This window comes from Carlito syrichta, unplaced genomic scaffold (genome assembly GCF_000164805.1).
Source record: "Carlito syrichta isolate Samal-C Ts95f unplaced genomic scaffold, Tarsius_syrichta-2.0.1 Scaffold311146, whole genome shotgun sequence".
Lineage (NCBI taxonomy): Eukaryota > Metazoa > Chordata > Mammalia > Primates > Tarsiidae > Carlito > Carlito syrichta.
Genome location: NW_007255242.1, coordinates 35,570 through 58,710, shown reverse-complemented (window position 1 = coordinate 58,710; position 23,141 = coordinate 35,570). Strand labels below are relative to the sequence as shown.

The 23,141-nt window shown below is 52.0% G+C and overlaps 1 protein-coding gene across 1 annotated transcript in view; it reads right to left on the bottom strand.

Moving 5' to 3' along the window:
* Window positions 1-23,141, bottom strand: part of VWF (von Willebrand factor) — a 118,103-nt gene that overhangs the window by 68,395 nt on the left and 26,567 nt on the right. Inside the window, 6 exon segments of the mRNA XM_021717812.1 lie at window positions 442-555; window positions 769-909; window positions 2,906-3,052; window positions 4,710-4,844; window positions 8,349-8,487; window positions 11,213-11,316. Of these exon segments, the coding sequence (XP_021573487.1) occupies window positions 442-555; window positions 769-909; window positions 2,906-3,052; window positions 4,710-4,844; window positions 8,349-8,487; window positions 11,213-11,316 (780 nt within the window).

Sequence of the window (23,141 nt, the reverse complement as noted above, 5' to 3'; positions counted from 1 at the left end):
GGAAAAGAGTTTCCGGAAGACATGAAATGGATACCAAGGGATTTGGGGGGCACAGGAGGAGGCAGGGCGGGGGGAGTTCTTAGGAGACAAAGAACAGTCACAGAGAAAGGAAGTCCTGGCCCTAGTACTGGAGACAAGATAATGCCATGAGGGAACTATCCCCAAGACTGGGGCCAAGAGAGGAGGATTGACACACGCCAAGAAGAGTTTCGGCTTGTGTACAAGGAAATTGTCCTGCCAGGCATCGCTTCCCCTAGAAAGGGCTGACTTTTCTTTTTTGTGTTTCCCAACCTGAAGCCAAGAAAAGATGGAAGTGGTGTCTCGATGCAGAGCATGTCAAGACGTCCAGGCAGTGACTATGCCAGAAGGTCCCGCTCTGGGTGTCCACAGCACTGGGACGATCCTGGGGACCCCTGCCCCCGGCCCCCTCAAGGCTCTCACCAGCTTGTTGCACTCCCGGAAAATGTCACCGGTCAGGATTCTACAGGAGGAATCCACCATCGTCTGCTTCAGGATGCTGTCCCGGCAGGAGGCCGGAGACGAGTCCAGCAGCACCTGGGAAAGAGACACAGACAGACCCCCACCAGCTGATCACACTGGGTTACTAAGCACGGAAGAATCCAAAAGACCCCCTCCCCAGCCCTGCTGCCTCCTGCAGTTCATACCACCCACCACTCATCCTCCAGCCCCCATGAGAAGGCGAGGGGAGAAGAGCAGACCAGGAGGGGGGCCTTCGGGGCTCCGTCCACACGGGGACCCCAGACTCACTTTCCCAGTGTCCGCACACTGCGAGCTCACTTTCCAGGAGTTCCCAAAGTCCACAGGGTCTTCCTCCACTTGGAGGTTGCTGCTGGTGAGGTCATTGTTCTGGACGCCATCAAAATTCCCACACAGCCCACAGACTTGTTCCTTGGGAGGCAAGTTGAGAGGGCGAGCATTGCAGACCTCAAGGGCAAACAATCTGTTCAGAGAAGGGGCGACTCCAGGCAGCAGAGGAGGCGGGGGGTACCCGAGGAAGAGGAGCGGGGAGCAGGATAGGGACCCAGAGGAGTGGTCTTGCTAGGGCCTGTTCCTGGGCTGTTCCTGACTCCGTTTTATGATTTATTATTATTTTGTTTCATTTTTTTGTAGGGACAGAATCTTGCTATGTTGCCCAGGTTGGTCTCGAGCATCTGACCTAGAGCCGTCCTCCTGCCTCAGCCTCCCAAAGTGCTGGATTACAGGCACACTCCACTGCACCTGTCTGACCCCATTTTAAAGTTGAGGAAGCAAAGAGAAGCAGCCTGCCCATGTCACAGCTGAAGGCAAAGGTGGGAACTGGGTAGTCATGTCCTGGGAATCCCCAGTGGGAACCAACACCCTCCCCAGCAAGGGTGTGAGGAGAGAGAAGAGCCCGTCCCGTGGTCACGTCATGAGTATGTAGGGGTCGGAGGAGGGCACGTGATAGGCCCGCCTGGCCATGGGCAGCGGAGTACCCTGACCCGGAGACCTGCAGACTGTTCAGAGCAGGCTGGTCAGAATCCTGCTCTTTCGTGAAAGTCACCGGGGAAGATACGACTTATTTGTCTCCGTGTCCATCTATCACAGGGTGAAACGTACCTCCAGCCCCGAGTAAGCAGTTACTGAGTGAGGGAAAGTCGTCAAGGAAAAACCATGGAAAGAGGTGGGGTAAGTTCTGGTGTTCCACAGCTCTGGAAGGTGGCTATCATGAACAGTTTTTTGTATCTTGTCTAATAGCCAGAAGAGGGCACTCTGAATGTTCCCAACCCAAATGGTAAATGTTTGTGAAAATGAGTGTGCCAATCACCCTGATTTGATTGTTACACATTGTATGTGTATATTGAAATGTCACACCGTACCCATTAATATGTAAAATTATTATGTGTCGACTAAAATTAATATATAAGAAAAAAAACCCACAGAAAGAACTGGAAGGCGGGGAGTGGTAGCTGCCACCTGTAGTCCCGACACTTTGGGAGGCTGAGGCAGAAGGATTGCTTGAGGCCAGGAGTTTAAGACCAGCCTGAATAACATAGTGAGACTTGTCTCTATAGTAAAATAAAAAATTAGCCGGGCATGCTGGCATGTGCCTGTAGTCCCAGCTACTCAGGAGGATGAGACAGAAAGACTGCCTGAGCCAAGGAGTTCGCGGCTGCCACTGCAGCGACTGTGCCACTGCACTCCAGCCCAGGTGACAGAGTGAGACTCTGACTCAGAAAAAAATGGGGACTTAGCATCTGTTGAATAAATGAACGAGTGAATTATGATGGTTCCCAGAAATGGAATGGGTTGCCACAGAGGACGGAGGGTGCATTCCTCACTGGCATGTACAAAGTGAAACGGAACAGTGTTTTCAGAGATGCTACAGAGGCCTTTGCTGCTACATCTAAATCAGCTGCCACAGTAGACAGAGCCACTTGTCACCCACATGCCACTTGGAGCATTCATTAAAGTCCCAGCAAACTGTCAGAGCCTGGACAGACACTGTAATGTTTTTTAAAAGTAGGTCAACGGCAGTCTTACACATAGCTCTCAAAACGTGCTGGCCAGGATACTGGCCAGTGTCATATTTTATTATGTGCGATTGGCTCATCTCTTTAACTTAAGAAACCTAAAGAAAAGCCAATACAACCTAATCTTTTACCTTCTCCTCTTGTAGAAAGAAACTGCATTGTGGGAGGGCGGGGAGCAACGCCAAACCCCTTCCACACACAGCCAGCCTCGGTCACAGGCCAAGGCAACTCTCAGCCTTGAGTCCATCACCTTATCTGTGGGGGGAAGGAGGACCAGGGGGCCGTCTTCCCCCAAGGCGGTGGGGAGGAGCCCTGGGTTGACACTCAGGGAGCCGAAGAAGGTCCCAGGCCAAGTCCCCAACAAGGCGAAAGGCAGAAAGAGAGCCGCTGACCTGGTATGTCTGCTTCAGGGTCACGGAGAGGAACAGGTGGCGGTCCCAGACCACCGAGAGCACTTTGCCCAGCAGCAGAAGGACATACCGGCCGGATTCCATCACCTCAAAGTGAGTCTCGTCCTTCATGGGTTTCTTCACATTCACCTGAGGAAAGACAAGGTGGGTGACCGGGAGGATGAAGGACGCGCCAGCAGTCTGCGCCTGCCTGTCGCCCTGCCCGTGATGGCAGGCACCGCCTGCATGTGTCCCGGCCACACGTGCGCTCGCCCCACGCAGTCAGAGCTCTGCCGTCCACCCTGCGCCTGGACATCTCGGTGTCTATCTCACCAGGGGCGCTCCAGGAATCCGCGACCAAGGGACCATAGCAGAGGTGGCAGCCAAGTCACAGTGACAGGATTAAAATACAATGGAACCAATGAGCAGAGGCCATGCATCAGCAAGAGTGGGTGTATTTTGCACTTGGTCATTAAAAAGAGCAGCCCCCTAGACAGGTTTTCACTGTGGCCATGGTTTCAGGCATCTCGAGTCAATTGCTTCTCAAATCCACTCCTTTATGCAGACGAGCCCTGGACTCTGGTCTTTCCAGCATCCCTCCCTCCTCCCGCTCCCCCAAGCCACTCTCAGCAGCTTTGAGCTGAAGAGAACAGGAACCCAGGACTCGGGCCAGAGGCAGGAATCACACATTTCAGCTTCCAGAAGGACCCGGACCCGAGCCTTGGGCTTGGTCAAATCACTCCCGGGCTGCCCCTCGAAGTCCATTTCACGCCGCTCTGCTGACCCTCTGATTCATCAGATTGAGGCTGGAGCTAAGAATGTGTCACTGCTTAGCAGAGGTGCCGAGTAAGTAACGCATCACATGCGGAGCTGATCACATGTGCAAATCTATCCGTCGCGTGTCTGCACACCTCCTACTCAATGTCACCGCTGTCACCTGCCCTAGACAGAGTTGCCCTTCGAAATGGAGTGGACGCTGCTGACCTACAACAACACATCACTTGCTACAATAAACAGCTTCCATCCGCGGTGGTGAAGAATTCACCTCCCATCCCGTGCTGGTGGGTATCTACAAGAAGGCCAGGATGCAGGCGAGGCCGTGGAGAAAAGGAAGACACCAGGCAAGGCGGAGCCCAGACCGCAGGGGTCCCCAGCACCACGTGTAGTCAAAGCAGCTGGACCAAAACTGTGGCCTAAGGATGGCCGGCTGCCATAAACGCCCATTCCTGGATCACCTTATCTCCGTAGATCCCACCCAGATCTACTGAGTCAGAATCTCAGGGCTGAGCCCCAGAATCAGCATTTGACACAATTCCCCCTGGGGAGTCCTTGGGTGCCCTTTTGAGAGTCACTTCCTAAGCTCTTAGGACTCCTCCTTCCAGCTCCTTTAAAAACATGTATCTAAAAAGAACGGAAAACCACGAAAGTAAAAGTCTCCCATAACACCATCATTCGGTATCTGTATATGCTCCAAGTAAGAAGAAAGCCTTCCTGCCTTGCAATCCGACCTCTGAAGGTGGTCCAGAGGTGGACGCTGTCCTTCTGTGTGTGTGCACACTTATCTTTTCCCACACGTATGGACACCCTCACTAAATGGGCTCGTTTCGCCCCTATTGACCTGCCACCTGTCCTTCTCATAAAATAAGAGCTCAAGGTCAGATGGAGCCGCTCTGCCTGCTCTTCTTCATGGCCATGGGCTCTTCCATCCGTACAAGCTCTATACAAATGGACACCTGACACGTGCTCCCCATAAGCCCCCAGGAAACACCAAGGGGGCCGCGGGAGTGGAGGCTGAGGTCGCACTTACCTCCCCATCAAACAGCTCAATCTCTCCTTCCTCCAACAGGATGGTGACCCGCTTCTTGCATTTCATGGAGGGGTAGCCACACCCCTCATTCCCCACCAGGATCCGAAAGGTCCCAGGGTTACTGCCGCAGTAATCCTGGGGAAGGAGAGAGCTGTTATCCCTGCTGTCCTTCCCCAGACCAGACCAGGCACCTCGTCATGGCAGGACTTTGAATGTGTGTTGCAGTACATGGCCATGGCCTTGGGTGTGTGTGTGTGTGTGTGTGGGTGTGTGTGTGTGTGTGTGAGAGAGAGAGAGAGAGAGAGAGAGAGGAGAGATGGGGAGGAAGGACATGCCCAGGGTAGAGCCCGCAGGTGTGTCAACCTTGGCCATGACAGATGAACCAGGTGCCTACTGTGAGTGGGCGAGGGTGGCAATGGGCACAAGCTGGGGAAGGAGGGGTATGGGGAGAGAAAGTGACATGTGGTCTACTTTGATGGATACATTAGGCTCAAAGTCCTTGCCCAGAGCCCCAGCCAGCTAGGACAGTTGGACCACACAGCATCTTGTGGCTCTAAATGCTACTTGAATTCCTCGGGACTTCTGGCTCAGAAACGTGACCACAGAAGGCCTGACACAGCTCCACGGGCCCTGAGCTACCAGCATTAGCAGGGTAGACAAAAGGAAGTGATGGTGCTTGCCGGCAACGGCACAGAAAATTAGGTAAAGGGGGGACACATCCCTGGTAAAGACCTCCCCAACGGCAGTGATCACTGTGGTGTGATGGAAAAAGACAAAACACCCAACCTGGAAAAACAAAATATGGGTCGGGCACAGAGGCTCACGCCTATAATCCCAGCACTTTGGAAGGCCGAGGTGAGAGGATTGCCTGAACCCCTGGGTTCGAGACCCGCCTGGGCAACATGGCGAGACCTCGTCTCTACAATAAATCAAAAAATTAGCCAAATGTGGTGGTGCACTCCTGTAGTTCCAGCTACTTGGAAGGCTGAGGTGGAAGGATCATCTGAGCCCAGCAGGTCGAGGCTGCGGTGATCGTCAGCATGCCACTGCACTCCAGCCTGGGCGACAGAGTGAGACACCAACTCAAAAAAATAAAGAAATAAAAGAAAAACGAGATATGGGTCTGGGTTCTGCCATTCACGGGGCAACACTGAGTAAATCATTTACCTCTCTCAAAGAAACTGACACACACCCCCCACACATCCATGCACACACACATATATACCTATAACCATACACTCATAAACATATACTCACACACACACACGCACGCTTGAGCCCACAGGCACATGTACACATACATAGAAGGAGGGACCCAAAAAAATCCGTCATGATTTGCAGAAGAAACATCCCAAGTTGTGGCACACAGGTGACCGGGTCTTCCACCATGATGAAGCACCTGCCCAGACTGTGCTGAGTGTTCAGCCGTTTTTGACCCAAAATGCATGACCCCCGTGCCCCACCCTCCCTATTCACCCCACCTTACCCCATGTGGCTGGGTTTTTTTTTGTTTCCCCAAATGAAAAAAGCCCTCAAAGGGACACATGTTGCCCATGTGGAAGAGGTGAATCAGAAAACGGCAGAAGCACTGGAAGGCATCAGAACTGACGAGTTCAGAAGCTGTTTTGAGCCATGCAAAAAGCATCTCGATGGGCGTGTTACATCAAACAGAGAGTACTTGGAAGGTGACTGAAGATTAAACGTGTAAGAATAAACACACCATTTTTTGTAAATAAAGTCCAGGGTTTTTTTGGGTCCCCCCATACACACAACACACAATCTGCCCCTCATAAGATGGGGACCGGTCACCCCTGTGGGACAGTTCAGGTAACTGGCTTTGTGTCCGGCTGACAGATGGCAAAGGGCAAAAGAGGGAACACAGTGCACGTGATTGATGTGTTCCCAGCACCCATGTCTCTGAAAGTGGAGGAGTTAAGTCTTGATAACACGTCCCAAAGGAGGAAGGCAGGAAGGGGAAGGGATGGAGAAAATGCATCAGAAGAGGACAACAGAATTGAAGGGGTAGGTGGGTGGCTGGGAAATGCAACACTCAAAGGACAAAACCGGACAGGGTAGCCTCCAGGACCAGCCCCCTCCGGAAAGTCGCCGGGGCAGGGGAAGAGCTGGACGTGGTAGATGCCGACCGGCGGCTTCTTGCTGCCCTGGATTCGTCGTCTTTTCTGGATGTTCGGATTTGAAACTGGCCTGGTAGTTGACAAAGGTGGTGTCACCCTGTCTCTTGCTACAGGCCAGGGGGCAGACAGGTCATCAAAAAAGAGGCCCCCATATACCATGTGAGAAAATCTTTGCAGCCACACCCAGGGTCATGGCACGGTCTGCACATCCTGCATCCCCAACAGCTGCCTGCCTCTCTGGGCCAGTCCCGCGCCCTCCGGGTCCTGCAGGCTGGCCTCTGAGTCTGGGCCCCCATGGGCTTGTGGCCTTCCCTCAGACAACCAAGCCCCTACCCCCTTGCCTCCTGGGAATGGAAACAGAAAAGTCACGTTTCTCTACATCTTCACAGAGTAGAGGCCAGGCACAGTGGCTCACACCGGTAATCCCAGCACTCTGGGAAGCCGAGGCGAGAGGATCGCTTGAGCCCAGGAGTTCAAGACCAGCCTGGGAAACATAGTGAGACCTTGTCTCTACAAAAAAAAAAATCAAAAAATTAGCCGGGCTCGGTGGCTCAGCCTATAATCCCGTGCTTTGGGAGGCTGAGGTGAGTGGACTGCCTAAGCCCACAGGTTCAAGACGCGCCTGGGCAACTTAGCGAGACCTCATCTCTACAATAAATCAAAAAGTAAGCCGGGCGTGGTAGCACACGCCCGTAGTTCCAGCTATTTGGAAGGCTGAGGCGGAAGGATCGCCGGAGCCCAGCAGGTCGAGGCTGCGGTGGCTGGGAGCGGCCACTGCACTCCAGTCTGGGTGACAGAGTGAGACTCCAACTCAAAAAAAAAAAAGCTTCACGGAGTAGAGCACCCCATGCCTCATGAGAAAAGCACTCACACTTCCTTACCAAGCCATTTGGTGTCAACCAAGGAGAGAAATTTAGGAGAATCCATGCAGCAGGGAAGTGGGGGCAAGGGGAGAGGTCTACGCCGTCCCTCACCAGCTAGAATCTCTGGGCTCAATCTCGGTGCCCATCCCCCCTCTACTCCCCCTTCTGAATTGCACCAGACTAGAAATGAATAGAGTGGAGAATCCCACAGGACCCCAGGGCAGGAAGCAAGCACCAGGAGTCATTTCGACCAACCCCTGTCTGAAATCCAGCCCGGGCCACCCCCCAGGCTGTGCCTCTCATTGAGGCTGTGTCTACCAAAAGCAATGGGTGCCTTTTTCTAATTCCCCATCAGTGGTCCCTTGGGTTGACGGGGGCCTTTCTCCCACACCAATCCCAATTGACGCACGAGCTTCTGTTTGTTCTTGTGAGTCCCCAGGGGAGCAGAAGGTGTGTGTCAAACCCCCTCCCTCCTCAGGCACTTTCGCGGGAGCCTGGAAAATCACTCCAGGAGAAGCCAGGCCCCAGAGTTCTTGCTAGAGACAGAACTGCAGAATCCAACCGGGAACCCCCAAATAGCCATCGGCGCCTCCCTCCCCTTCCTGGAGAGGACCGCACCTCCCCTCATTGCCCCCTCTCACCTGCACCAGAACGTACTGGCACTCCCCGGGGAACAGGTATTTGAGTCCATCGAAGGTGAGGTAGTGTGCCAAGCCGATCGTGGAGCACGTGGCGTCACACACGTGGGTTGTGCAGTTCCACTTCCGGTCCCGACAGACGCTAGGAGCAGGGGCGGCAAGGGCAGCTGGTTGGGTCTCAGGGCCTCATCTGGGCGCCGGAGACAATGAAGGAATGCAGAAGACTCCGGGTGCCTCCCAGCCCTCCAGGAAGCCTCGAGAAGTCGAGGGCGTACAGTCTCCGGAGTAAGGACACCACCGTCCCAGCACAGGGCCCAGCAGGAGAGAGGCAGACCACGCTGCTCTCCAGTGACAAGGGGGAAACTGAGGCAAAGAAGACAGGGAGTTGTCCACAGTGACCTGGGCCACCAAGGTGGAGGCCCAGATTCTGTTTAGGCCACAGGGTCCACCCGAGATTGGTCTCAGGGTCTCTATGAAACAGACGCATTGGGGTTGACATCCCTCTGAGGCTAATGGGAAAAACAGGACAGAACAATGGAAAAGGTCAACTTGGCCGGGCTCGGCGGCTCGGCCTGTCGTCCCAGCACTTTGGGAGGCCGAGGCTAGTGGACTGCCTGAGCCCGTGGGTTTGAGATTCACCCGGGCAACTCGCCAGGACCTCGTCTCTACAATAAATAAAAATTAGCCGGGCGTAGTGGCGCATGCCTGTAGTTCCAGCTACTTGGAAGGCTGAGGTGGAAGGCTCGCAGGAGCCCAGGAGGTCAAGGCTGTGGTGGCCGGGAGCGGCCACTGCACTCCAGCCTGGTGGCAGAGTGAGACGCCAACTCAAAAAAAAAAGAAAAAGAAATAGAAAAGGTCAAATCTGGAAAATGGCAATGAAGCATGAACTTCTGCCAGGAGGGTCTTTATTGTGTGCGCACACATAGCTCTGTGTTTAAATCTATAGACTGAGTTTCGCTAATATTAGGAAATGACTCTTTCTAGATGGCCTCAGTGGACAGTGCTAAGAAATATGTGTATGAATACTAACCCAGTATATTAATACAGCTATTGCTATGTCTGTATCCTTTCATCTGTCCATGCACGTAAGTTAAGCAAGTTTCATCCTTGCCGTCCCCTCTTGCTTACATGGTAACATGATGTCGATATGACTGGTGTCCCCTGTAACCCCTGTCTTTATTGTATGCTATAAATTAGTACTTTCAAGGCGATATCCATGAGTTGCGTTAGACTGTGGAAAACAACACAGCACCAAAGGTTAATTACTTCAGGCCTTGAGACATGCTTTTATGCGGAGGAGAACAAGCTAATAAAACAGACCAGACGACTTGTCAATGTGATAAGGAGACCCATGCAAAGGCAAAGACTTGGGGAAAGCAATGATAACTGCTCTAAACCCTTAAGTGGAGGGATTGTAGCAAGGTTGTTTCCCATTGCAGCAGAAAGAGAAATTGAATAAAGCTGCATAGATTTCTGTGAGAAAAAAACATAACGTGAAGTTAACCATCAGCAGGGCTGAGTAGCTCCACTGACAATTTGAGAAGGGAGTTACTAATTTGAAATCAGTTCTTGGAGAAACAGATCTTAGGATAAAAACACATTTTGATTGCCTGCCAGCCAACCAAGCCACTGCCCCATGCCCCACCCACCTCCACCCTCACCGGCGCCGACCGCAGGACCCCTCCCCGTGGGTCGGGGCTGGTCAGCTCCAGACCTCGGGCCTGAGAGACGGCCCCTCCTGCCTCTGTCCAGCAGGCCTCTCTCCAAGCCACGCGCAGCCCAGAAGTCAAGGGCAGGGTGAGCGAGCAGGGGAGGGCCTGTGTGCAAGATGGCCAAGCAGGAGGGAGAGGAAAACCACTGTAGCCTCACGTCAACCGGCATCATCGCAAGGTCTCGCCACGTGCCTATGGGCGGTCTAAGGCCTGTAAGGAAGGGACCCTCGAGACCCTGTGCCTGCTGGCAGCTTGGTCACACACATGATGACGGACACGGGGCAAGACCCAGCTCGCCAGACACAAATACAGGGTGAACATCTCTAATCCGAAAATGCGAAATCCAAAATGCTTCAACACCCGAAGCTTTTTCAGCACCGACAGGATGACACCTGGATGGCTGAGTGACACTTTTGGCCTCTGACGTTGATGCACAAAATTATTTAAAAATACTTTAGTAATTTACCTTCAGGCTATGTGTATAAGATGAATATATACAAATGTATTTTTTTTTTTAGTTGGAGTCCCACTCCGTTGCCTGGGCTGGAGTGTAGTGGCACGCTCACAGCCACACCAGCGTCAACCTGCTGGGCTCAGGTGATCCTTCTGCCTCAGCCTTCCAAGTAGCCAGAACTACAGGTGCTCACTACCATGCCCAGCTAATTTTTTTTTAAATTGTAGATTAGAGAGGAGGTCTTGCCTCGTTATACCCAGGCTGTTCTCGAACCCGCGGGCTCAGGCAATCCACTCACCTCGGCCTCCCAAAGTGCTAGGATGACAGGCTCGAGCCATCGCACCCAGCCAAGATGTATATTAAATGAATAAATTTTGTGGTTAAACTTGGGTTCCAACCCTAAGATAGCACTATACATGTGCAAATATTCCAAAATCCAAAGAACCTGAAATCCAAAACATCCTGGTGCCAAGCACTTCAGATAAGGGATAACCCTCTTGTAATAACCTGAAGGATAGTGTCTACGAAGGGTGAGCACAGTTGATGTTAAAGAGTCTCCCCATTTTACAGACAGAGAAACAAAGGCACGGAGAAAAGGAGAAGCGTGACCAGGTTCCCAGTCGGAAGGCCCTGTGGCCGTGTCTCCCCCTCACTCCACCCGCAGGGGCTCGGTCCCCCGGAAGTTCCCCACAGAGTCTCACCACGTGTTGCAGCCGACCTTCACCGTCTCTCCAGGGGCGTACTCTTTGCCCTGATGGAAGCAGGGACACCTTTCGAGGGCCACACATCTGTTTTCATGCCGGACCTAGGGAAAAGGAATCCACAAGTCTTGAGGGCCACGGTGACACGGTGACAGACCTGAGACCCCCCTGGGAAAGCGACATCCGAGGCCTGAGCCTCCAGTGAGCCCAGTACGGGAACCAGGACTGAGCCAGGGGGGCAGCTTCAGCCACAGGCCAGGACAAAGAGCCCACATGCAGGCTGGGACTTGGCAAACAAGGGCACTTGTCTACATGCTTCCCAGTCAACTGAAGACACAGACTGCCCTGTGCCCTCTCGTGCCCTGCCGGGACACTGCAACCTGGGGCTCCTTCACGAAGACGCTTTGGAAATACAAGTCCAAAGGCCCTGAAATGCACATATTCTTATTATTTATTTTATTTTAGAGTCGTGGAGTACGAGTGGGGATTTAGTACCTAGGTAGGCTGCATGCAGGTGAAGTCCGGGCTTTTAACTAGTCCTCCCGCCTCCTGAGACTGGACCGGGAATCCAGTGTGTTGCCACGCGTCCCCTCCCCTTCCCTCCCTCCCCTCACAGTGTCCAGTGTCTGCTGACTCCACTCTGTGCTCTTGTGACCAGTGATCAGAACCCGCTCCTGAGTGAGAGAACATGTTCTTTGTTTCTGTGAAATGCACATATTCTTAGAGCCAGCCACTACACACAAAGAATCTCTCCAAAGGAAACAGAGTGATGGACAAAGATTAATGGAGAATTATTTATCATTCCAAGAGCATTGAAACGGTCAGTAGGAAGATGACTAAATCCCATAAGGAATTCTCAGGTGCTGGTGTCCGATGGAGCTGTTAGAATGGCCCACTGGAAGGGTCTCGAGTGACATGAGGCATACTTATGCTGTTAATTTTTAAAATAGGGAAGAAAATTGTACAGACATATGGTCCCGATTGTATATATATTTCAAAGAAGAATAAAAGGAAATACAGAAGTTACCTCCAGGTGGTGGGCTGGGACAGAGGAGTGGGAGGATTTTATTTTCTTTTTTGGTTTTTAAATTTTTTTCCAAATGTTCTTCAATGAGCATGGATTATGTGCATAATAAAAAAAATTGACACCATGTTGAATAACATTAATATGCACTTAATACGATTGCTGAATACCGGACATAAGTCTGGGAGTTTGGGGCTTATCTAGTCTTCATCAGACCCCTTTTCCCGCAGTCCCGAGAATCTGGTCCACCCTCCACGGGCCCCAGCGGGCTCAGGAAGAGTTGGCCAAACCCACCCTGAGCCCAACACAGATGCGACTCTGTCCTGACTCCAGGGGCCAGCCCGGGAGGCCTGCTCCGGCACGGCCTAGCCTTGGGTGTTCCCAAAGAGCCGAGGTGGCCCCAGGTGAGAGGTCCGTGGCACCTTGGCTCCAGAGCTACCTGCGGGGTGAGGAGCTCCTGGTCTGGATGGCTCAGGCTCCATGTGCCCCGGTCACTCCCCAGACAAGCCTGAGCTCCCAGGGCTTGGGACCAGACAAAGTCTTGGGGACAGGGCAGTCTCGGGCTGAACAAAGGCCTTTCCGACACAGACCCAGGCTAAAACCATGAATGTGTGTGTGTGTGTGTGTGTGTGTGTGTGTGTGTGTGTGTGTGTGTGTGTGCGCGCGCTTAGGGAGAGAGGAATAGGAAGACTCCTCACCACGGCTTAACATCACCTTCACCCAGCCTCAGGAGTGTCCCTGAGTCTCTCAAAGTCCAGTTGACGGGGCAGACAAGAGAGCAGAGAACAAGGAACACGCAGGTCAACAGCACTCTTGGCAGCTCGGCCCTCCTAAAACCACTGTTCTGGGGAGATGACAAGCTTGAGTGCCCAGCAGGGAAGCTGGGTAGGAGCAGGGAAGGGCTGAAAAACCTGTCTCTAGCAGAGCCTTGGTCACAATTAGGGTTCACTCCCACACGTCCCCAACCCTGGTCAGTTCTGACTCAAGCCCCAGGCCTGCCACCTCGTGGCTGCTGTAAGAATGACGGATGCATCCACGGGCACCATACCGGCCCTCCAGCACTCGCTCCCAGAGCTGATGGTTCCATATCTCGCCGGACACGGAGGCTCGGGCCTGGAACCCCTGCACGTGGAGAGGCCGAGGCAAGAGGATTTCTTGAGGCCAGGAGTTCAAGATCTGCCTAGGCAACATAGCAAGACCACGTCTCTACGAAAAATTTAAAAATTAGCCAGGCATGGTGGTATGCACCTGTAGTCCCAGCTACTTGGGCAACTGGGGCAGGAGGATTGCCTGGGCCCAGGAGTTCAGGGCTGCAGTGAGCCATGATCATGCCACTGCACTCCAGCCTGGGCAACAGAGTGAGACCCTGACTTAATAACAATAACAATAATAATAATAATGAGCCTCATGAGGCAGAAGTGAAGCAGGATGGATAGGGACAGGCCCAGGAAGCAGAGACCAGCTCACCTCACTGCAGCAGAATGCACGCTGCCCCTTGCCCTGCAGGCAGGCAAGGCTGGGGCTCTGGGCCTCTTGGTCTGCACGCTGCATGGTTTGACTTCTCCCCAGGATGTCCAGCCCACTGACAAAAGTCCCAAACATCCACAGCCCAGAGTCCCTCTTTGAGCCCAGGGGTGGGTCTGCACCTTGCTCCACAGACCCGACACTCCAATCCCAGCTCTGCCACGACGCAGCCCTGCCTGCAGCCACCCAGACTTCCTCCCTCTGAGCACTCCCTGCAGAGCCTCTGGCTGCTCTCTGCGGGGACTTACGCGAAAAAGGAGATGACGAACTGATGGGTCGCAACATTAAAATAAGACCATGCTATCAAACAAGGACTGCGGCGAAGCCCACAGTGGTGGGGTTAGAGCCCTCGTCGGAGCAGGAGAGGAAACACGACATGATCTTAAAGCAGAGGAAAGGGTTCCAGGCCACAGCACGAGGCTTCCGGACTTGGGAGAGAAGATGGAAGAGCAACAGCCCAGCCAGAAGAACCCAAAGAATCTCAAAGCACGCAGGCAAGTCATGAGGGCAGGAAGTCACGGAGGCTGAGTGTGGTGGAGGCCGAATGTCATGAATGTGATGGAGACAGAAAGTCGTGGAGGCAGAAGGTCACGGAGTTAAAGCCACGATGCAGGGGTGGACAGGACCCAGGTGATAGCTGCTCCATATAAGCAGGGCAGGCCAGTACAGCAATCCCCAACTGACTTGACAGCAAGTTCCTTAAAGCTCACATTTAAAATGAAGAGACCGGCCAGGCTCGGTGGCTCAGCCTGTCATCCCAGCACTTCGGGAGGCTGAGGCGAGTGGATGGCCTGAGCCCGCGGGTTCGAGACCCGCCCGGGCAACTTGGCAAGACCTTGTCTCTACAATAAATCAAAAATGAGCTGGGCGTGGTAGCGTATGCCTGCAGTTTCAGCTATCTGGAAGGCTGGGGCGGAAGGATCGCCGGAGCCCCACAGGTCCAGGCTGAGGTGACGGAGTGAGACTCCAACTCACAACATAAAATAAAATAAAATGAAGAGATTATCTGCACCTGGTGTTTATCATCTGGGACACCAGAAAGATACTACAATAAAGTCGATGAATGTTCTTTGAAGACACCAGAAGAAAGCATGGTAGCAATGCTTGTCACCCTATTCAGCTGCTTATGACATCTGGAGTCAGATGGTTCAAGCTGAGAGCATGGCGCTAGGACCCAGTCAGCTCCAAAAAAAAAAACTAGGAAGCAGAAAAAAACTGACATTGTTACCCTTCTCTGAAAAGGCTCCCTCCTCCCCGCAGCTCTGCACCTCACACGTGCACCCCATACGGACCGACCCAGTCCCCAAAACCTTTTCTGACCCTCCACGGTCCCTTGGTGGGTCTCCTACCCATCAATACTTGCAGTCCAACGCAGCTGATTTCAACCAAAAGTTTGCAAGGAGGAAAGCAAACGCTTAGTTGCGAACGGCTCTTCCTGTGAGGATTTGTTAGGGAGTGAGGCAGACAGGGAACAAGAGGGGAAGGGTAAGAAACAGGAAGCCAGGCGGCATTTACTTACTCACTCTTTATAGAAATTTTCTTTCATGATGAACTGAGCCGAGGGCAAAAGCCGCTTGGATTTAAAAGGGCACATTGTTTTTTCTTTTTCTGCACTTAGGAATTTGGTTCCCCCGTCCCACCACCCTCCATGTAACCTGTTAGGGAGGCCGATCTTATCTGGCACATCATGGCTAATGTTTGAGAGAGGACAGTCAGCCATAGAACACCCCCAATCACCAAGAGGCGTGGAGAAGCTACACGTCTTTAAAGAAACTTCTGCAAACCTAGATAAGGAGCCATCTCGTTGGACTCTTTCAAAACGCTCCAAGATCCTAAAAATGCAAACCCTTTTCCTGTATGACATTTCGTTTTAGACTTATGTTTTATGTTACTCATTAGCTTGGTCTTGTAAACTAGAGCTCACTGCATGTATGAACAATAAATCATGAAGAGATAGAAGACGTGTAGCCCCAGAATTGTTTAAAGACACTCATAACTTTAACAAGGTAGAATTAACAGTATCTAAACATTAGTTCATGTCAAAGGTCACAGGAAGGATTTATAACCTAACCAAAAGAGGGAAAACAAGCCCGAGAGGAAACTAACCAGCCAAGACCAGACACTAAGATAAAGAAAAGTAGACTATAAAAACCAAAGAAGGCCGGGCTCGGTGGCTCAGCCTGTCATCCCATTTGGGAGGCCAAGGCAAGTGGATTGCCTGAGCCCACGGGTTCGAGACAAGTCCGGGCAACCTGGTGAGACCTCATCTCTACAATAAATAAAAAAATCAGCTGGGCCTGGTAGCGCATGCCTGTAATTCTGGCTGCTTGGAAGGCTGAGGCGGACGGAACGTTAGAGCCCAGTGGGTCAACGCTGGGGTGTCTGTGAGTGAGCCACTGCCCTCCAACCTGGACGACAGAGTGAGACTCCAACTCAAAAAAGAAAAAGAAAAAGAGAAGACTCAAATTAATAAAATCAGAAATGAAAATGGGGAAATGACTGACTTTACAAAATTGTAAGATTTTGTTATTAGAGAATTAGAATATAATGTCAGTCAATTATGTAACCCAGATCAAATGGATAGGCTCCCATACTGACTCAAAAAGAAATAGAGGCCAACCTCAGTGGCTTAGCTTGTAATTCCAGCACTTTGGGAGGCCAAGGTGAGTGGATTGCCTGAGCCCGCGGGTTCGAGACCCGCCCGGGCAACTTGGCAAGATCTCGTCTCTACAATAAATAAAAAGCTAGCTGGGCCTGGTAGCGCTTGCCTGTAGTTCCGGCTACTTGGAAGGCTGAGGTGGAAGGATTGCCGGAGCCCAGCAGGTCAACACTGGGGTGGCCGTGAGCATACCACTGCACTCCAGCCTGGGCGACAGAGTGAGACTCCAACTCAAAAAAAAAACAAAAACAAAGAAATAACCGGCTATCTCACTCTCTGAACTGCCCGCTCCTCTTGACTCTTAGACGCGGACCAACTCACTCTGCTCTCCTTGACTTGCTTGCAATCAAACTCTGCCTCGCTGTCTGAGTCAGGTGTTGTGTCTAATTCCTTGATCACAAATAACCAATGAACCCCCAATCAGCGTTTCCACTGACACGTTCATGAGCTTGTAAGCTTTTCTTAAAGTTCTTGCTGATTAACCAAAATGAATTTATGCTTATTATATTCAGTAAGGCTGACTAGGTGACAAACAGCGGGACATGAAAGAGAGATTTCTGAGACAGGGGATTTCTTGGGCTTTTAAAAATGATATATCAAAGGATTTACAATGCTCACACGGGAGGCCCCCTCCAGATGGACCCCAGAACCCAAACTCTAGACTCCAAGAAGCGGTGCCCAATTCTTTCCTTTTTTTTTGAGTTGGAGTCTCATTCTCATTCAGGCTGGAGTGCAGTGGCACAATCGTGGCTCGATCTTGGCTCAGTCGGCAGCCTCGATCTTCTGGGATCAGACAGTCTTCCATCTCAGCCTCTCAAGTAGCTGGGACTACACTGCACGCAGCTGGTTTTTTTTGTTTTTGTTTTTGTTTTTTGTAGAGATGAGGTCTCACTACATAACTTGCCTCGGCTGGTCTCGAACTCCTGGGCTCAAGCAATCCTCTCACTTCGGCCTCCCGAAGTGCTGGGATTCCAGGCATGAACCACCATCCTTGTCTCCTTCAGTCTTCATACGGGGCCAGTGAGAGAACTGAGCATCCAAGGACCAGGGTCATGAAGACACTTTTCAGCTCCCAAGAGCTTCCTAATACCAGCAGAACTGAGTACCGGTTTGGGAAATGTAACTGCCAGGTTTACAAGGTAAGGTAGCATCTTCCAGACAGCAATGCTACGTTTTCACCGGAGGCCCAAGCGTCTGAGCACCTAGTGGCCTGGCCTCCCAGAGGGAGACCAATGGGATGGAAGTCAGGAGACCAGAATTTCCACTATACACAACTATATAGCCTTGAACTGGTCCTGTTCCCTTTCCTCGGTGTCCTCCTGTGTGGTAGAGGAGGCTAAAATAGTGGGTTCTAATAAGGCAGGGTAGCTAGCATTGGTTAGACAGATAGATAAATGTCCTGTAGGCGGGTTTTAGGGAGCCTTCAGACATTTTTTTATTACCTTCTCAGCAAACCAAAAGAAAATCCCATCAGATGTAAGACTAGGACAGCCCAGTCAGGCTTGGTGGCTCAGCCTGTAATCCCGTGCCTTTGGGAGGCTGAGGTGAGTGGATTGCCTGAGCCCGCGGGTTCGAGACCCGCCTGGGCAACTTGGCGAGACCTCATCTCTACAACAAATCAAAAATTAGCTGGGCGTGGTAGCGCATGCCTGTAGTTCCAGCTACTTGGAAGGCTGAGGTGGAAGGATCGCCAGAACCCAGCAGGTCGAGGCTGTGGTGGCCGGGAGCAGCCACTGCACTCGGGTCTGGGCGACAGAGTGAGACTCCAACTCAAAAAAAAAAAAAAAGACTAGGACAGTCCGACCTTTCAATTCATGGTTTAGCATAATCATCACAAAACCAGGCTCCCAGCAGAAGGCCAATACCACCCCTTAACTAACCAAAGCCAGAGAAATGATCATAAAACCACTCGTGAACTGGAAATGTCGGGCAGGTCTCCCGCAGGTCTCCCACAAAACACAATGTGGTCTAGAAAAGACCACCCCTCCTCCCAACAGAAGGGGAGAGACGTCAGTCTCCAGAGTGGCAGTTCCCTGTGCCCCACCCTCTTCGGCATATCAATTGCTGTGAAAATATATCTAGCTTCTGAGTTAAGAGCAAAAGTGCAGTCTTTCTTTTTCGACAGAGAGGCTTCCTTGCCCACGCCTGGCCTTCCTGGGGCAAAGCTTTCGCCCGTCCTTTCCGGCCTCTCCTCTTTTCACTCATAAACTTCGTTTTAAAACTTCACTGGCCACTCTAAAGTTCATTTCAGGACTGAGTCAAAGAATCCACGAGTTTCACGCCACACGCTCCACCCGGCATCACGAAAGGTTCCTTCCCGGCACGCTACGATGCTTCTGGAAAGCGTCCCCGCCGTGGCCGGCGGCGGAAGGGGTGCGAGGGCCATGGGCTAGGCTTTGCTGTCACCTAGTGGTGGAAGCAGGTAACATTCTAACTTAATAGCGTGGACGCTCCAGGTAAAAAAAAAAAAAAGTTGGCTCAAGAATTTCTGGCTAGGACTTCCAAAACTATGTTGAAAAAGGGGGGTAAGAGTAGACCCCTCCTTGTTCCGGTTTTCAGGGGAGATGGTTCCAATTTCTGTCTGTCTAACCGTATGCTGGCTGTGGGTTTCTCATACTGTAAGAACCTTAGAAAATGCAGGAGACACCCTTGTGGAAATTGGAACCGACAACCAATTCCTGACCAAAACCCTAAGTGCCCAGGCCATAAGAGATAAGATAGACCAGTGGGACCACATCAAACTGATAAGCTTCTGCAAAGCCAAAGAAACTATCAAGAGAGTGGGGAGACGGCCCACAGAGTGAGGAAAAGTGTTTGCCAACTGTATATTTGATAAAGGCCTAACATCTAATATCTACAAGGAACTCAAACGTGTCAAAAAGAAAAATCAAACAGCCCCATTACAAAGTGGGCAAAAGATATGAAAAGACACTTCTCCAAAGAAGACATACGAGCAGCCAACAGATACATGAAAAAATGCTCAGCCTCACTTGTCATCAAAGAAATGCAAATTAAAACCACACTGAGATACCACCTCACTCCAGTCGGGAGAGCCAGCATCAATAACACAAAAATCAACAGATGCTAGTGAGGATGCAGGGTAAAGGGACTTCTACACTGTTGGTGGGACTGTCAACTAGTACAGCCTCTGTACTAGTTGACACTGAAAACACTGAAAACAGTGTGGCGATTCCTAAAAGATTCAAAAATTGACCTAAAAATTGACCTTCCATACGACCCTGCAGTCCTACTGGGAATATACCCAGAGGAACTCAAATCCCTCTATGAAAAAGACACCTGCACACGTATGTTTATTGCAACATTGTCCACAATAGCAAGAACATGGAACCAACTGTGCTGCCCATTGAAAGAGGACTGGATTTTTTAAAATGTGGAACATCTACACAATGGAATATTATGCAGCCATAAAGGACAAAATCATGAACTTCACAGCAACCTGGATGGACTTAGAGTCTAAAAGTCTGAGCAATCTCTCACAAAAACAAAGAACTGAGAACCACATGTTCTCACTCATAAGCGGACCTTGAACAATTATCGCAATACTATATGAAAAAGATTGGCAGTGGTGGGAAACTGCTGGGGGGGGGATGTGGAGTTGGCAGTAGTGCAAAACTGTTGAGGGAGGGAGGGGCACACCTCATCCACAAGGGCACCTGCATAATGAACATTTGTATGCCTAACCCTGAATTGCACCCCACATCTTTAAAATTTAAAAAAAAAACTAGTTCCAAAAGGGAAAAAAAAAAGAATTTCTGAGTTGGGCTGGATACGATGGTGCATGCCTGCAATCCCAGCACTTTGGTAGGCTGAGGTGGGGCGACTGCTTGAGCCCAAGAGTTCGAGACCAACCTAGGCAAAAGCATTGGCCACAACAGATTGGAAGCCGAAGAAAAAGAGCTCATGGGTCTCTCCTGTGGACAGAAGGAGCTGATGGGTGCAGCCTCTTGAGAAAGCCTGAGTTATTGACGAAAATGACCATTAAAGTGATTCTTACTGTTCTAGAGCACGATCTGGTTTACAAGTGCTTTTGCACGCATCTCCTTAGGCCTCACAGCCCTGTATCCTAACAGGAGAATGGGAATGACCGTCTACGTAACAAAGAGGCTGAACTTTAGCAGTCAAGGACTGCCTGAGAGCCTGGAGCCAGAGCGCAGGGGCGAGGACCCGACCTCCCACAGCTCCACCCTTGAGCTGGGCTCCCCCTCGGGGCTCTCTCTCTCTCTGCCCTCGGAAGATCTGCCCCTGGAAAAAGCAGCTTCCCTCCCCCTTTCCAGTCCGCAGAACACAGAATCTGTGACCCTTTTCCCCAAAACCTTTGACCTCCCACAACCACCTTACCCAGGGGACAGGCCAGACAAGGAGACGCCCCGGGGAGAATGCCTGCACCATCAGATGGGTCCAAACGAGGGGGTTCCAGCCCCACTTTTTGTGTGTGTTGGGGCCAAGAACACACGTCCTGCCCTGCAACCAGCACGTGACACACACTTCATAAATTACACGGACGTCTCTACTCGCCTAAATCTGGCCTTGATGGTTTGCACATTCGCGGGCATCGTCCAGAAGCAGTTGTGAAAATCACCTACCTCTTACGAGACGAGCTCTGAGTTCATTATCCCCTGCGGGGGAGGTGAGAACTCCTCTCCCCCCAGCCCCATTCTGTGACAGGTATTCACAGTCTGACGTCAAAATCAGGCCAGATGTTCTAGGAATGCCTCATGAGCTCTGTCTGCATCCCACATTTGAAGCCTCCCTCTCCAAGTGGGATTTGGGGTCACAATGCAATTCTTGGGGTTATTAATAGTTCAGACTATCTGTATTGTCTCCTTCACGACCCAAAAAAAATCAAGTAGGACAGCCTCGGTGGGTCACGCCAGTAATCCTAACGTTTAGGGAGGCCAAAGCAGGAGGATTACTTGAGGCCAGGAGTTTGAGACCAGCCCGGGCAACACAGTGAGACTGCCTCTCTACAAAAAAACTGCAGAAAAAGTAGCAGGGTGTAGTGGCACACACCTGTAGTCCCAGCTGCTTGGGAGGCTGAGACAGAAGGATCCCCTAAGCCCAGGAGGTGGAGGCTGCAGTGGGTCGTGATCATGCCATTGCACTCCAGCCGGGGCGACAGAGTGAGAGACCCCGACTATTTAAAAAAAAAATCAAGCCAGGCTCGGTGGCTCAGCCTGTAATCCCAGCACTTTGGGAGGCCGAGGTGAGTGGATGGCCTGAGCCCGCGGGTTCGAGACCCGCCTAGGCAACTTGGCGAGACCTCATCTCTACAATAAACCAAAAAATCAGCCGGGCGTGGTAGCGCGCGCCTGTCATTCCGGCTACTCGGAAGGCTGAGGCGGAAGGATCGCCGGAGCCCGGCGGGTCGAGGCTGCGGGGGCCGGGAGCGGCCGCTGCACTCCAGTCTGGGCGATGGAGTGAGACTCCGACTCAAAATAAAAATACAAGTTAAATAAATAAATAAAAAGTCAAGTACACGTGTCCCTGATGCTGGCATATTCCTCTGGGTGGCGTCCCTTTTTCTGCTGGCCTTCTCTGATGTTGGGAGAATTTCTCCTCTGAGTACGATGAATGGACAAGCATCAGTGCCCCGCCCCCCAAGCTCTGAGACGCTCAAGAGCCTCTAGGGATAAAGAGAGTAAAAGGAAGGGTCCCCTGCCCACTCCTCTGTTTTTTTTTTCTATCTCTGCCCAGGTCCGAGTTTTCCCCTCCTTTTAGACCCTCGTGAATATCTACCAAACCGCGTTCAGTTTGAGGGCGCTCACTGGTCAGTCGCTGGCTCCCCGCTTTGAAAAGACAGTTCCCGAATCCTCAGAGGCTAAGATGGGGACAAATGGACAAGATGTGGCCTCCCTGGGAGCAGAAAGGGCTGCAGGGAGAGTAGAAAAGCGAGCACCTGCCCTGCACACCCCCAGCCCGGCCCTCCTGAGGAACGTAGGGGAGGGTTAGGGATTATCAGCAGCTCCCAGAGTCCAGGGCTCTGCCCCTCCCAGTGGAGCCCTGGGCACCCCGGATTCCCCTTCACTGCCACACGACAGCCACCTCATCCCGTCCCTCCAGCCCCTGCCCCAGGCCCTCGCCTCTCACTCGGGGTATGAGGGATGGGAGCCAGGGCAAGAAGAAGGCAGGTGCGTCTGAGAGAGAGAAATCCAGAAGCGGCCTCCTTTAAAAAGGGTGACTAGCATAAGAGAGGTTTCCTCTGGCCCACGGTTAGACTTGAGAGGGAGGGAAGGAGGCTTGGGCGTGCTCAGATCACTGCCACCAGCAGCAGCAGCTTGGGAAGAGGGGCGCGGATGGGGGGCGGAGGTGCGAGGGAGGTGCAAATGCGGGTAGCCTCGGGCTACGCACACCCGGTTTGCGGCGTGGACCCGGCACTAGAGTTATGGAATGGTAAGCGCTGGCCAGGACCTCAGGACTCACAGACAAGGAAAACAAGGTTCAGTGCGGGAAGGGACTTGTAGGGTCCATGGCTTGCCAGCAGTACAGCAGGGACATCAATGTCTTTGCTTGAAATAGAAGGTTAGCCAGGCTCGGTGGCTCAGCCTGACATCCCACGCCTTTGGGAGGCTGAGGTGAGTGGATTGCCTGAGCCTGCGGGTTCGAGACCTGCCTGGGCAGGCGAGACCTCATCTCTACAATAAATCAAAAAAAATTAGCCGGCGTGGTAGCGTGCGTCTGTAGTTCCAGTTACTTGGAAGGCT